Source organism: Mucor velutinosus, assembly GCF_035048745.1.
Source record: "Mucor velutinosus strain NIH1002 chromosome Unknown tig00000041, whole genome shotgun sequence".
NCBI lineage: Eukaryota > Fungi > Mucoromycota > Mucoromycetes > Mucorales > Mucoraceae > Mucor > Mucor velutinosus.
The window spans coordinates 777,754-792,536 of NW_027041905.1; the positions used below are offsets into that span (position 1 = coordinate 777,754).

The 14,783-nt window shown below is 38.8% G+C and overlaps 3 protein-coding genes across 3 annotated transcripts; 2 read left to right on the forward strand and 1 right to left on the reverse strand.

The window, feature by feature from the left end:
* Positions 1 to 3,644: 3,644 nt before the first annotated feature.
* Positions 3,645 to 3,993, reverse strand: ATC70_000424 (uncharacterized protein; the record flags this gene model as incomplete). The annotated part of the gene is made up of 2 exons (XM_064819840.1): positions 3,645 to 3,755; positions 3,838 to 3,993. The coding sequence occupies 2 exons, from the start codon at positions 3,991 to 3,993 to the stop codon at positions 3,645 to 3,647; spliced, it is 267 nt and encodes an 88-aa protein (XP_064683760.1).
* A 5,805-nt stretch (positions 3,994 to 9,798) lies between these two features.
* Positions 9,799 to 11,444, forward strand: ATC70_000425 (uncharacterized protein; the record flags this gene model as incomplete). The annotated part of the gene is made up of 4 exons (XM_064819841.1): positions 9,799 to 10,015; positions 10,076 to 10,210; positions 10,268 to 11,033; positions 11,087 to 11,444. The coding sequence occupies 4 exons, from the start codon at positions 9,799 to 9,801 to the stop codon at positions 11,442 to 11,444; spliced, it is 1,476 nt and encodes a 491-aa protein (XP_064683761.1).
* Positions 11,445 to 12,513: 1,069 nt separating this feature from the next.
* SKS1_1 (Serine/threonine protein kinase) lies at positions 12,514 to 14,736 on the forward strand (the record flags this gene model as incomplete). The annotated part of the gene is made up of 12 exons (XM_064819842.1): positions 12,514 to 12,569; positions 12,619 to 12,697; positions 12,763 to 12,956; positions 13,016 to 13,039; positions 13,178 to 13,262; positions 13,321 to 13,447; positions 13,511 to 13,717; positions 13,800 to 13,939; positions 14,048 to 14,184; positions 14,244 to 14,341; positions 14,393 to 14,468; positions 14,532 to 14,736. 12 exons carry the CDS (start codon positions 12,514 to 12,516, stop codon positions 14,734 to 14,736), a joined length of 1,428 nt encoding a protein of 475 aa, XP_064683762.1.
* Between the last annotated feature and the right edge of the window lie 47 nt (positions 14,737 to 14,783).

A 14,783-nucleotide genomic window follows, 5' to 3' on the forward strand; every position in this document is an offset into this window, starting at 1 on the left:
TTTTTTCTGTTTCTTTTGAGAAGAAGAGGAAAAAGAAAAAGAGAAAAAGAGAAAAAAAGGGAATTTAGAAAAAAGGGTTCTATTTCGTTCTTGGTTTATCACCAACAGCATTTCGAAATGTCTCTGTTGCACTTACTCCTTCGTAATTGAATACCCGAAGATCTTCAATGAGGTTTTGGTGGGTGAATGAAAGTACCATGCGTTCTGGCACCATAGAACATGGGCAATCAGAGCTAGAATTTCTCATTATTGCTGTCTCTCTGAGGTCTTGGCAGTTGGAGGCCTCTGTGATTTGTATGATGAAGATTGGGCAGGCATTGGAATCACTGTGTTTGCTTTGAGAGCACTGAAGAACAGGTTGGTGGGTAAAAAGCACCAGCAAAGATCAAGGGCTACTTCGAATGGCACTAATACGCCTATTGAAGAACAAAATCAATACCTTTAGATGATCCTGTTTTACGTTTCCCTTTTTCTTTTGCTTTCTTCTGTACTAATACACTTTACATATTCCCATCTATGAATTGCGTTGCTGTTTGCTATGAAAATGTAGCGCATACTTTGAATCACCCACAGGCGATGATCAATATTGCATTGTTGGATCAGGATTGCATTTAGATAAGCGAAAATTATAGCCAGCAGCCAAGCTAACCCTATAGAGCCTCTTATCTTGCAGTTCCCTTCGTATTAGCTTCAAAAAGTGTTAAGGATGCTCGTAATGATATGAATGGCATCAACTGGTGGTGGTTAGGGCTAAAGTTATGGTTAGAACATAAACGATATGGCATACGTTGAAAGGTAACTCGTATTCAATCTCAGCTTAATTCGCATCTGTTCCAGATTGGCCAAATTTCGTTTAACTTCGACTCGATTGAACTATTTTGCCAGATTTGACTATATAAAATATGATGATCATCCTTTGCTTCTTTAAGCTTTCTTGGAGTACTTTTCAAGACGCATCCAATGGCACAAAGTAAAATAGATGCTTTGAGTAAACTTATTGAGCAATTTATTAAAATATGAAAAGAGGTTTCTGGTCAAAAAGTCGAATTTTTACATATCAAAGTCCCACAAAGATGATTTCAGTGGTTACGTTGGACTTAGAGAAGCATTTTGATTTAATACATGCCATAGTAAAAGTCTTCATTTTTGCTGTTAAAAATGCGATCGTTTGATTTTTGATGAAAACCATGAGGGGTACCTCATGCTTTTTGGTCGAATTTTGGCCATGATTTTTTGATCCCCAAAAAGTTGAGCAAAGGTGTCAGAAATTTTTATTATGCCCAAAGTCTTTGTGTCTCCTCTCTGTCCAGTTTGTTTGTCTATGAACGATTCCCCAAGTCACCTCCTCTTTCATTGTCCTTCTAAAGAGAAAGTTTGGCAGGGAGTCATCTTCGAGTTTCTGTGGCCTACCACCTCGATTCTAGATATTAAAGAGGCTCTTCTGCAACTTGATTTCTCCAACGTTTGGTATTGCCAAATTGCTGGAATCAAGCCTTTCCGAATCCTCATTATCACCCTTGGTCAACTGTGGCTTGCCCACATGAGGTTCATCTATGACAATGTTCCTATGGACCATACAGCGATATTGGCCAGTATTCGAACCAGTGTTCGTCAGACCATTGCGGAAGATCAGTGCCATTCCCTCCTGTAATCCAAAGCCAATTATTAGATAGTTTTTTTTTATATAGTTTAGTTTAGTATATTATTCTTCATATTTTAGCTTATAGTTATCCAATTCTTTATCTAAATTGCACTCGCCTCTTCACTCTGACCTATTACTCTCAGTGTACGCGAATCAATCAATAAACAAAATTTTAAAAAAAAAAAAAGGTGTCAGAAAGTAACTGCCAGATGAGAGCAACTGCTTGGTGTTATTCTGACAATCTAAAACGGCCTTGAACGCGAGAAAACGCGGCTCAAATGCACTCAGATTTTGCTGTATTAGACACACTCTTGACTAAAAAGGGATAATATCTGTATGATACTTGTCCGTATATGAAATAACTCCGTGTATATGGATCACCTGTAATAAACACAAACTCTGATAGTGCAACAAGCATGTATCTCAGTCGCTACTCGTGGTGTGGATGTTTTCTGTCAAGTCAAGTCTGGTATGGGTAGAACGGTTGTTTACGTCCTCTCTACGCTTCAACAAATTGAACCGACTGAAGGTGTTGCCAGCCTCCTGGTGCTCTACCACACTTGTGAACTAGCAATCCAAATCAAAAATGCATTTGGCCGTTTTTCCAAATGCCTTCCAAGTATCAAAACGTAAGCATTCTTTGGTGGTGCACTCATCAACCATGATATCGAAATATTGAGAGGCAAATTGAGGTGTCCCAGTATTGCTGTTGATACGGTAGGAAGGACTTTGTCTCTAGTTTGCGGAGAGCATTAGGAGTTACATGGACTCAAGCACTTGGTTGTTAGTGAATACGACCATATGCTGATCCGCGATGATACTCGACAATACATATAAGAAATACATTCTACAGCACCCAAAGACAAGCAAGCGATGATGTTTTTGGCTACTTTGCCAGTGTATATACGAGATGTGTGCAAGCAGTACATTCAAAATCTTTTGGAGGTTTACCTAGATAATCAAAAGTTGACATTGGATGGTTTGAAGCAATTCTATGTCGAGGTTCCAGAGCAGGATAATATCCCCCTTTTGTTCAAACTCTTGGATGCCATGTCATTCGATCAAGTATGCATCTTTGTAGGAACTGTGTATCGTGCCCGCTATTTGGATTGTTTTACTGAACATTTGCAACATTCCCAGCATCTGCATTCATTCTCATATGTCTTGAAGTGAACGCATCGCTCGCTAGCAGTCATTCGAAAACTTTGAGAAAGGAGTGATAGTGATCACAAATCACTTTGGTCGTGATATTGATACTGAACGGGTGAATATCGTCGTTAGCTTTGACATGCCTGATAGCTCTACCAATTATCTACATCATGCTGAGCATGCTGGCCGATTTGGTACCAAAGGCGAATGTTTTTTTTTTAAAAAAAATGAATAGAGTGGATACTCAGGTTATGGAAGAGATTAAAAAAAGACTTCAATTCAACCGTCAAGAGATGATGTTGATATTGATTCTTACTTGACATGAGAGCTTCAAGAATGAATCAGTTGAGCTAAATATTGCACTCTAAAATCAAATAGCATGCATCACCTTAAAGTAATTTATCCCTCATATAAATAAAGTCTAAATTATATTACTGCTTTAATTTCATAACCCTTCTGATGATCTGGAAACGCTAAATGGCAAAGGATGAACCTGCCAGAGCATTTGGAAAGATAGTTTTGAGCGATTTAAAGTAATGCAACACCAACATGTCATCACGCGGAACCATGCCCCCCCAAGTAAGCACGGCTATTATGCGTGAAACATAATATGTATCGCCGTCTTAAGCTAAATTCAGCCTGCCCACATTGTAAACATGTTGGAGAGGATTAAACAAAATAGCTTTTTTTTTATTGTTAATTGCATTTTGAATATATGTATAAATATGGCCTTTCGTTTAGAAAGAGCTGGTGAAAACAATCAAATACGATTTCTGTGGGTGAAAAGATAGCGGATGAATTTATGTTTGTTGATGGTACAAGCTTATTTTCGTGAAACGACAACATGTTTAATTTACTTGGATTCGTGCTTCTTTTGCAAAGCCTCGAGATCCTTCTTGAGAGCAGCAGTATCCTTTTCTTGCTTAGCCAAGGCTTCACGGAGGAGCTTGATCTTATCGGCATCCTATACATGCGTAAAAAGGGGTCTACTGCTTAGTGACCCAATTTCAAACATTTCCCCACACTTTTGTAATTCACCAACTTACATGAGAACGGGCCCATTGGTTTTCAATGGCCTTTTCCTTTTTACCAAAAGAACCAGAAGAGGCAGTAGCACCTTCACTACCAGTTTGATAAGAGGTGAATCGCTTGGTTAAACGGACAGTCTTGGAGGAAACGCGTTGAACTGATTTGAAGAGCATTGTTGATATAATTTGTGTAGATGAAGAAAAAGAAAAAAAAGAGAAACTGGATCCAGAAAAAAAGCCCCTGCCTTTTATTCATGTAGGATCATCAAAAACAGCTTGCAGTCTGGCGTCATCTTTTGCTTTCATTTGAAACTGTGTGGGAGTTACACAGTGGAAGCAGTGTAAAAATGTGCCCTCAATGTACAATTGAGTCATAAGTCATATATTTCATTCAATCTGTATTACCTTCTCCTGTTATGCGATGAGTAAGAATATTTACGTCTTGTCTCAGCAAACAGCAAGTTTATTTTATGACAGGCTAATTTCATATCAGGAGCTATAAATGTTGAGATTGTTGTTGGTACAGCATCCTTCATTTCCCCCGCATGCACATATAACCACTGCGATTTCTTTGTTGTACCACATGTTTCTCCGAGTGCAATTCCAAATGAGCTGTCGCTACATGCTCTTGTGCGCCAATGTTACACTGTATTCGCCGATTGGTCTATTCCCATCTCTTACGAGTTTGTTTGTGCTGTAAAATATGGTACGATTTGTCATTTCGCCTACAGTTGCTCCCTGCGTGCACTGCTTGGTTTGATTCTATCTGCATGGATCATGGCCGTGTTATTTCTCAATCACCAATGACATTACAGGTACTGGTTTAGCTAGGATTACTTTCAGTAATGATTTCTCGACTTTCACAGACTAATTACCCATAAACATATGTAGAAGCTCTTCATTGCCGGGAGGCCAAACGTCTTTACAGAAATGACAGCTAATGTATGGGTTCCAGGGCACGATCAATGGCATGTTAGAACCTCAAATTATTATGCATCAATGGTCATTGTTTGATTTGTCGAAAAGTATAGCTGATTAATAGATACAGAAATGTCAATTAGATGATAACATGATGGATGTTGTAGCTTGATAAAAGAGTTGCTGGCTTTCATCGAATATCACCAATACTTGTGTTTACAAGTGACCTTGCTTTATGAGTAACATTCAAATGACTAAAATGACAAAAGCAGTAATTGAAGCGCACTACAAACGGAGCAATGCCATGAAAATTACGGTCGAATTTCAAAAGCACCTATTCTCTGCTCACAGAATAGATGCTAAACAATACGGATCACGACAGCGCAACAAACAACCGGGCATGGATAATTTAGATCACTACTGCTGCTGCTACATTAAGACACTCTCATCAAAAACAAGTGCAAAATGCATTTGTTGCGTGTACTCAACGCCACAGGAAGGATTTAGAAAAGGCGGCTGATGCCAGATGTAGGCGATCCAAGCCATCATTGCTGTACTTACTAAAAATGATAGGGTCAAAAAAAGGCTACCGTCACCATCTTCGATGCGCACATCAAATGCAGCTAATACGATTGAATGCTCTCAAGAGTATTTATTATGCTTCCTGATCCTCATAATCCAAACTTTCATTACCGTTTTTGTACCATAACCAAGAAATCACAGGTCTAATATCGTCAGCATTGCAAATATCTTCATCTCATGGCCTTGTTCCCATAAACGTTAATGAGGCCATTAACAGAAATATCCCTGAGTGGCTTTGTTTGTGCACAAGGCGTACTACTATCAGAGCAAATGGGCATTCAAAAGTCATCGAAAAGGTGTTCATGCCACTAACATGGAATCCAATATTTCAACAATTACTCGCTAGCAACGCCAATCTGAGTAGTAGCCAGAAATTAGATCTCTTAAAAGTACTCCATTTTTGCTGTCTGTCCATAATATATGCCTCCCCATCAATCTCGAAATTCATATTCTTTCCCAATCCTCAACCTTTCGAATCTATTATCCTGCACATTCCCGCTTCTCATTTTATTTAGTTGTTATGCTCCTTACCGCTGTATCGTTCACATTTCTTAGACTTTTCAGCCATGAGAGGCATTTGCCGTAAAAAAAAAAAGGTATTATTCAAGCGCCTTAAGGTTCAGATGAAGGTTTTTACATATGATTTATACTTTCAGTATTTTATCGTAAAGACTTTTACGCATTTATGTTAATAAATCTTTGAAGTCAGGGCCATAGTCAAAGCGCTGGTCACTATTGCTTGTTGAGAGGCCACCTAAGTCAATATGTTTCATGTGGTGTAGGTGGATCTCGACATCTTGACATTAGGGAGACTGAATCTATTGTAGTTCCTGAGGCGCGCATGCACACACAATTGACTGGACATGTAAACAAAGATTTGATGTGATACGATGAACATCATCTATATTGGTACACTGTGAAAGTGGCTTGAGGAGAAAGTGAATGTACACGAAGATGCATACTTGTATGCAACAGCGATTCTGAAAACACCCTTCCTAATGGTACATGTATACTAAACACTTGCTGAAATTAAATCCCCGCTATTCTGAATGAGGATCCATGGGCTCCCAAAATCTATCCACTTCAAAATTCCTTGATTCTTGATAGTAGACGCCCCTTCAAACTTATATGAAACTTGTGAGGAAATCAAAGGAAAATCCAATGATACCCATATCAAACGTTTGCTGTACATTATTTACCTGATATTTAATGAGATAAATTTTGCGATTTTTTCACTGTTTTCTAAAGATTAATTAGTATCTGTTATCAAAACATTTTGTTAATCATTACTAATCATTGTAGATCAAAAAGTTTCCTATCGAATGAGCTATTGCTTGAAACTCTGGCATAGCTCTATCATGAAATGTTGGCAATATTGTCCTGACCAAAAAATCGTCACCAGATTTTTCGCTTGCTATCGCAGGGCAGATTTTGAAGGAAAATCCACGATTTTGCATAATACCCTTTTTTGGCCGTATCTCGACAAATACTCACCGTATTCGCACAAAATAAAGACCGTTCGATAGCTCTACGTTATATCCAGCATGGTGTAAAGGTTTTAAGTACCAGATGTATCTTCCTTTTATGAATTCGTTCAAAACCTCATATTTTATGAGCTACAAGCAGAGGATTTTCAAAACTCAAGAAATAAATTAATAAAAATCATACCATCGCATAGAGAATTGAAAAAGAAACAGAAGATATTAAGCTGGAAGCTCTCGTTCACTTAGTAAAATCTAGCAGTATGGCCCTTTGAAAATCGGTCATCTGGATTATTTTCTATTGTAAATCATCGACATCGTTCTTAACTAGTACAAATAAGGTACGCTCTAGTAGTCAAGAAGAAGGTGGCCTGTACAACCTTTAATACATATGAGCCTTTCAACTCATTGTAACGTAACAAATTTATGGTTAATGGACACTTTTTTCAAAGCCTGAAAAAGGAAACAAGTTGTTCTAACAAGTATTTTGATAGACTGGCGTTACTGGATATAGAATACAAGGAAAATAGCATGGTTAACGATAGGTTTATGTAATTTGCTACCTACTTTCCATTCGCTTCGAAAACATTTATTACTGTATTGCCTTCATGATTAGAAGGCCATTGAGTTTGCCAGCCGGCCCCACCAGCCAAAATTAATTCAAGCCCAGAATCATAGTCTGTTCCAGATTGGCCAAATTTTAATGAATTTCGACTCGATTGAACTATTTTAGTAGATTCGACTATATAAAATGTGATGACCACCCTATGCTGCTTTAAGCGCCCCTGGTGGTAGGGCGAAGTGGTAAAACTCCCGTATGCCAACGGGAGGATCCCGGTTCAAATCCTGGTGAACGCAAGTTGTTTGATTTTTTGAAGTAGTACTGATGTCCTCGTTTGGTGTTTTGTACTCTATCCATTATCTATATTTTGACGATTTCCGCAAGACTGTTTTGGCTCTAGGTGTCGCACCTTATTAGCAGTAGATTTCTTTCCCAACTTAATTCAAAAATATCTTATTCCCCTTCTTTGCAGACATTGGGTCCACCAACAGTCTTTTCTATCCCTCAGCATGACATTTTAAGGACTTTAAATAAAACCTGGAGCTCGACTCCCCTACAAAAAAAAAAAAAATGCTGCTTTAAGCTTCCTTGGAGTACTTTTCAAGGCGCAGCCAATAATACCAAGTAAGTTAGATGTTTTGAATTAACTTACTGAGTAATTTACGAAAATATGAAATGAGATTTCTGGCCAAAATGTCGAAATTTTACATATCAAGATCCCACAAAGATGGTTTCAAGGGTTACGTTGGATCGATAGAAACATTTTGATTTAATACATGCCATAGTAAAAGTCTTCATTATCAAGGCCAAAAAGGCGATCGTTTGATTTTTGACGAAAATCATGAGGGGTACCTCATGCTTTTTGGTTAAATTTTGGCCATGTTTTTTTTGATCCCCAAAAAGTTGAGCAAAGGTGTCAGAAAGTAACTGCCAGATGAGAGCAACTGCTTGGTGTTATTCTGACAATCTAAAACGGCCTTGAACGCAAGAAAATGCAGTTCAAATGCACTCAAATTTTGCTGTACAGGGACACTAAGAAATAAAAAATGGAAATACCAGTATGCTGCTTGCCTGTATATGAAGTAGCTACGTAAATATGAATGTAGAGCAACGCATAAGAATCAGATCCGTAGATAATATGAAGGGTTTTCATTTATAAATGGAGAGTCAAAATGAAAGTAGTAGTATTTTGACAAGATACGCAAGGGCAATCAATAGCGCGAGCTACCATTGCACAGTTTGGTTCTCACCAAAGCGAAGCGAAGGTAGAGAACCATCCGAAGCATAAAAACTCGTGTACTACAATGACTTTTTCAGCATTGTCGATGATGGGGACATGGGTCGATAGACATTAAGATGTAGTGTTTTAGCAAATCGAACCTATTTTCAGCGTTAGGTTGCTGCTTTCTTACTAGAGTAAGGGAATGACAGCCAGACAATTTCTTTGATGCAAAGTTGATCTTGAGTAAACCTTTAATATTGTGCTTTTATTTTGCAAGTAATATAAAGTTAACCACTAAGCCGTTTTAGTCTCCAAGTGTCTACAGATTATATCATCCTTGTCGATGTCACGTACAGCATTATTCCTTTGATTGCAATCCATCTTGATAATCTTGAATGGCCACAACAAGCAACTCATGATGACTTATACGAGGAGTCATTTTAAGAGAAGAAATACATAGACACTTCACGCTTGACCGTGTATATTATAAAGAGCAAAGACAACTCGACATTTTCATAGCATAATTTTCAGCAGATCCGCAATAATGCTAACATGAGCGCGCAACGAAATTTAGTGGCAATGATGTCTGTCAGTCTATGGACCAAACAAAGCACTGGCCAATCACGTTATATGCTTATTTGTGTATTGGACATGGGTTTCTAAAGACCAATGATCCAAATCCACTTGGATCTGTTTATACTTGTAGGCATTGTCACAGTTTACATTGAATGAATCTTCAACGTTTATTTTCAACAACAATGAGCACTGACTTTTGCCATGGTAAATCTGAATACCGATTATCGGCAACGGGATATTCCGTTTTAATTTTGTAGATTAATCCTGAAATGGAGGCCAAGGCTAAAGCGATTGGTCAATGATCGTATCATGACGATGATATAGCGCTGATTTTGTTGGTATGTGAAATATCAAGCAAAAAGGTAATGAAAAAAGCAGAAAAAGCGAAAACATTTACGCTTGAAATGACAATAAGATGTGATTTGATAGTTTGAACCATATAGATATATACTATAGTGCACGCAATGTGAACGAATGAGCCATTTTGCCAATGAAACATTTGAATGAAAAAAAAAAAAAAAAAAAAAAAATTAAGCGCAAAAATATTAATTCCTTCTTCTTTTCTTCTCTCTCTTTCCTACTTTTTACCTGTTATTTCCCGTCTATCCAAAAAATAAAGCAAACTACACTTATCCAACATGCCTAATATGCTCAGTAAATTCATTGATAAGGCCAAGCCCAGGTTTTCATTTCATCACCATGGTAACCATAAACCCGGTAGTACAAGTAGCAACGAAAGTCAATCAAACAATACCAAGTTTCATTTGTCAAACAACTTGTCAGCAACTGCAATCACATCGCACATTTTTGGATACAAAGATGACCTACAGGATGATTACGTTGAGCCACCACCAGGTAAAGTGAGGTTTGATGCTGGTCTGACATGCATTGTATTCTGATACATCTCACACCTAGTTCCACCCACTGGTACAGAGCCCATCAAGGAAAATACAGCTGCTCCTCCGGTTGGCACACCACCCAAATCAACTCTCGACAAGACAGCAGCGTTGACAGAGACAAACAAGACTGATACGCCCAAAACCAACTATTGTAACTACAAATTACGTTGATGAGCCGTAATAAAGAAAACTTACATTTTATGAATAGCTCCATTCTATCCAGAACAATTACCTTCAACACCTCCTACTACACCTGGAGGTTCATTCCTCGTTCGCAACAACTCGAGTGGACACAATTCAGACAAGAGCCAAGATAGCCATAACCATGCAACAGCCAGTACAGAGCAAGTGGATGGTTCTGATGTTACACGCCCACACTGCCAATTAAGATTAGACGATTTCAACCTGCAAAGAACACTAGGCACAGGATCATTTGGCCGTGTTCATTTGATTCAATCCAAAATCAACAAGCGATACTATGCCTTAAAAGTTCTGAAAAAGGCCGAGATTGTGAAACTGAAGCAAGTAGAGCATACCAACAATGAACGCTCCATCATCGCCAAAGTGCAACATCCTTTTATCGTTAATTTATGGGGCAGCTTTCAAGATTGTGCCAATCTGTACATGGTGATGGACTTTGTGCCGGGCGGTGAACTGTTCTCCTTTTTGAGAAAGTCGAAAAAGTTTAGCAACGATGTGGCTCGATTCTATGCTGGTGAAGTCTTGTTGGCTTTGGCGTATTTGCATAGCAAGAATATCATTTACCGTGATCTCAAGCCCGAGAATCTATTGTTGGATGTACATGGACATATTAAAATTTGCGATTTTGGATTCGCCAAGGTGGTGCCTGATATTACTTGGACATTGTGTGGTACACCTGACTATCTAGCACCTGAAATCATCCAAACCAAGGGCTATGGAAAGGCAGCAGACTACTGGGCATTTGGTGTACTTGTGTTTGAGATGCTTGCTGGGTAAGTACGGATTGAGCTGCCTTTGAGGTCGAATACTGATACCCATTGAATAGGTTCCCTCCTTACTATGACGACAATCAATTTAAACTGTACGAAAAGATCTTGACCACACCGCCTAAATATCCATCATCCATTGATTCTACAGCCAAAGACTTACTGAAACACCTTTTGACCACAGATCTGACACAACGGTATGGCAATCTCAAGCGAGGCTATCATGATATCTGCGAGCATAAATGGTTTGCATCCCTCGATTTTGACAAGCTGATTCAGCGCAAAATCAAGCCACCTTATATTCCACATTTGAAGAATGATGGCGATGCAAGCAACTTTGATAGATATCCTGAAGATTTCCACCCTTATGGTGTGCCTCAAGACGACCCTTACAGAAGTCATTTCCCTGATTTTTAAGTGTATATTCCTACCCATGACAAACATTTGTACCTATTTTCTCATCCGTCCTTCATTTTCTGTGATTTTGTATGCTTCCACATCTTTTTTGTAATTTGTAAATAAAAACAATGTAAAACTGCTCTTCAAGACACATTGCGTGCGGTAGTACATGTAGGATGGTTCATGCAAAAAGGAGTGTCTGATTTGCATCACATTTAGCACAACGAGGATGACTTCAAGCAGTTTCATCGCAAGGTAAACCGGTAGTTGGAGTCTTGTGAGCACTTTGATGACTATAGCCAGTGGTGTTGATATTCGACTATAGAGTAGAGGGGCATGAAATCAAAAAGAAAATCGTACGTTTCATATTCAGGGTGTAGCAGGTATCAGGGAAGGAGATGCCGAGTATATCCCCCCAATGTTTCTCATTTAAAGCAAAGATATACGCTTCTTGGATATGACATGATAAAGACTAGCAACGAACGAATGGCATTCATCTCTTTGAATGTAATCGGATGACATTGCAAGCAGCAGAGAACTACTTTGATCCATTATCTGTCAAAATCCATTCGATGCACGGGTTTAATACTTTAGCCAGAAGCATTCGGAGGTCAACAGCCCGCTCTGAATCACATCAAATGCACATTGGTCAAACACCAACACATACACATACAGCTCACAACAGAGTATTTTCAAGACGACATTGCACATCGCGGCGATTCATGCCACATGACAGGAGGACGATTGATCAAAACATGTCACTTTGCTCATGTCAAATACACTGATTGCGTAAAACTACACGTTTAGAGCAAAGCATAGTAAAGCAATGTACATGTGACGTGATACAATCGCTTATTAAATGTCTTGATGATAGCAAGCAATATTCATTGTGGTGGCAAACCTCGCGTTGTAGCAAAATAAGCTATTTGTACCTGCCTATCTTCTCACTTTTTAGTTTGCTGTTGGACATCAGTATAAGCAGACAAAGACACCCATTCAACATCAGGTACAAACATCGATACAGTGGATAGCGTATTCAATGTGCTCTCTAATGTCGAAATGAATCAGTATAGAGAAAAAGACGAATATGCGAGACTTGTTCATTGTCAGTACGTTTATCAAATTACTGTTAATACCTGCATAGTATGTATGCTCACCTGGTAGCAACAAGCCTTTACTCATCTTATCCTAGTCGATCCACAGATTTTGAAGTGCATCGAAACTGGCTCGCCATCACACATAGTCTACCCATCGATAAATGGTATATTGAAGTAAGCGAATATCACCATGGAACACCATCACGAACATAGAGATGAATCAATTCTCTCTCTATTAGAACACTTCAGAATGGACATTGGATTATCCACCTTTTTTTGCTTGGTTCGAAAAGACATTGAGCATGTTTGCTGCGTTTGTGGATCCAGAGATGCTTAAAGTGGATAATCTCGGTTATGCAAGCACGGAAACCATCCTGTTTCAGAGATTGACCGTGATTGTAAGTGAATTGGTATTGTATTTTGCATTGGTGAGGTAGGATTCTTGACCGGGATGTGATGATGAATGAGCAGACATATCTAAAGAGTTGCTAGATATGCCAAATACTTTGGAAACAAGTATGTCAATTGGGTTTTGGTCGGCTCTCTATTCCTTCACCCAGGCCTCATTATCGTTGATCATATCCTTTTTTTACACTCTGCACACTAACACACGTACGCTTGACATGGATTTCTATACACTATTACCCTTAACAGAATGACCGAGTCGATACATATTCACTTTCAGTACAATGGATTTCTCTACGGTATCTTGATTTTATCCATTGTCGAGGCGAAAAGAGTAAGTCCAATGACAAAATATCCCACATAGTATGCATCTGCTGAATGTATTGCCGCAGAACAACCTTTTAGCATCAGGCATCTTATTTGCCATTCTACTCAATTTCAAGCACATCTATCTGTACATGGCACCTGCTTATTTTGTCTACTTGCTGAAGGCTTACTGCTTTACAGGTCAAGCACATGGTAAACATTCAGACACACATTCCAGCAAACAATGTTCATTTTCTGATTCCTTTTTTTTTACAGAAAATAGATTTTCAATTCAAAGGTTAATTGCATTGGGAGGATCTGTTATCGCTATATTTGGGATTTCTTTTGGCCCTTTCATCTATTTAGGCCAGTTACCCGCTGTTTTCCAACGTCTCTTTCCATTTACCCGTGGCCTTTGCCATGCTTACTGGGCTCCTAATTTCTGGGCATTGTATGCTGGTGCTGATAGAGTTTGCATCATTCGTAAGTACACATGGTTGCATGTTACCCCACCTTTTTATACTAATGGCACGCGCTTTTTGTCCTTTCTATCGTGGTGGTGCAGTGGCAAAGAGGTTCGGATGGAGCTTAAACCAAGAAGCAATTACTTCCATGACAAGAGGTTATGTCGGCGACACTCAATTTGCGGTTTTGCCTACGGTCGAAGCTTTGCATACAATGCTCATCACCGTGTTAGTTCAGTTGGTAAGTAGTGTGAGATTTTGTGTACGGCATCGACCGAGCAAAACTTTGATTCGGTGCTCGCTCTCGATAAGCCCGCCATGTTCAACTCAACAGCTTTGAAATATATAGGTTGTATTACAAAAGTTATGGCGAAAACCAACATTTGACAACTTTCTATCCTCGCTCACATTATGCACCTTTGCCTCTTATTTATTCGGCTGGCATGTTCATGAGAAAGCTATTATGATTGTGCTGATTCCATACGGGTAATTAGTTCCGAACATTTGGTAAAACCCGGCGTTACTCATTCCGTACATGATGATAGATTGATGGCATCCAATAGTAAGGTCAACTTGCGAGTGTTTGGGATCTTGAGTGCAGCAGGCATCTTTTCGCTGTATCCATTGCTATTTAGAAGCACAGGTAAATACGAATTAAGAAGATTCAGCAACGCATTGATAAACATGATATTAGAAACACCCATCAAAATCACACTTACATTGCTGTGGTTCTGCGCAATTATCCCTGGCTTGGCATACAGTATGAAAACGTAAGTGAATTACCATCTCCTTTCGAAAACGCATGAATAATTAACGTCAAATAATCTAAAAAGGCCTTTGAAAAACTTGCTTTCAACCATTGAAGAAAACTATCTGATGGGTTTGTTGGTACTTCAATTATACACTGGCTTTATCCATGACATCGTGTTTGGTCAAAATAATCTTCAATTCCTGCCCCTGATGATCACTAGCTTGTACTGTAGCGTAGGCATAGTGTACGGTTGGGCCTTATTCATGATCAATTATCTTTCCGGGTAAATAATAAAATCGAAAACTTCTCATGGCGTGGTTTCCACGCACTTTAT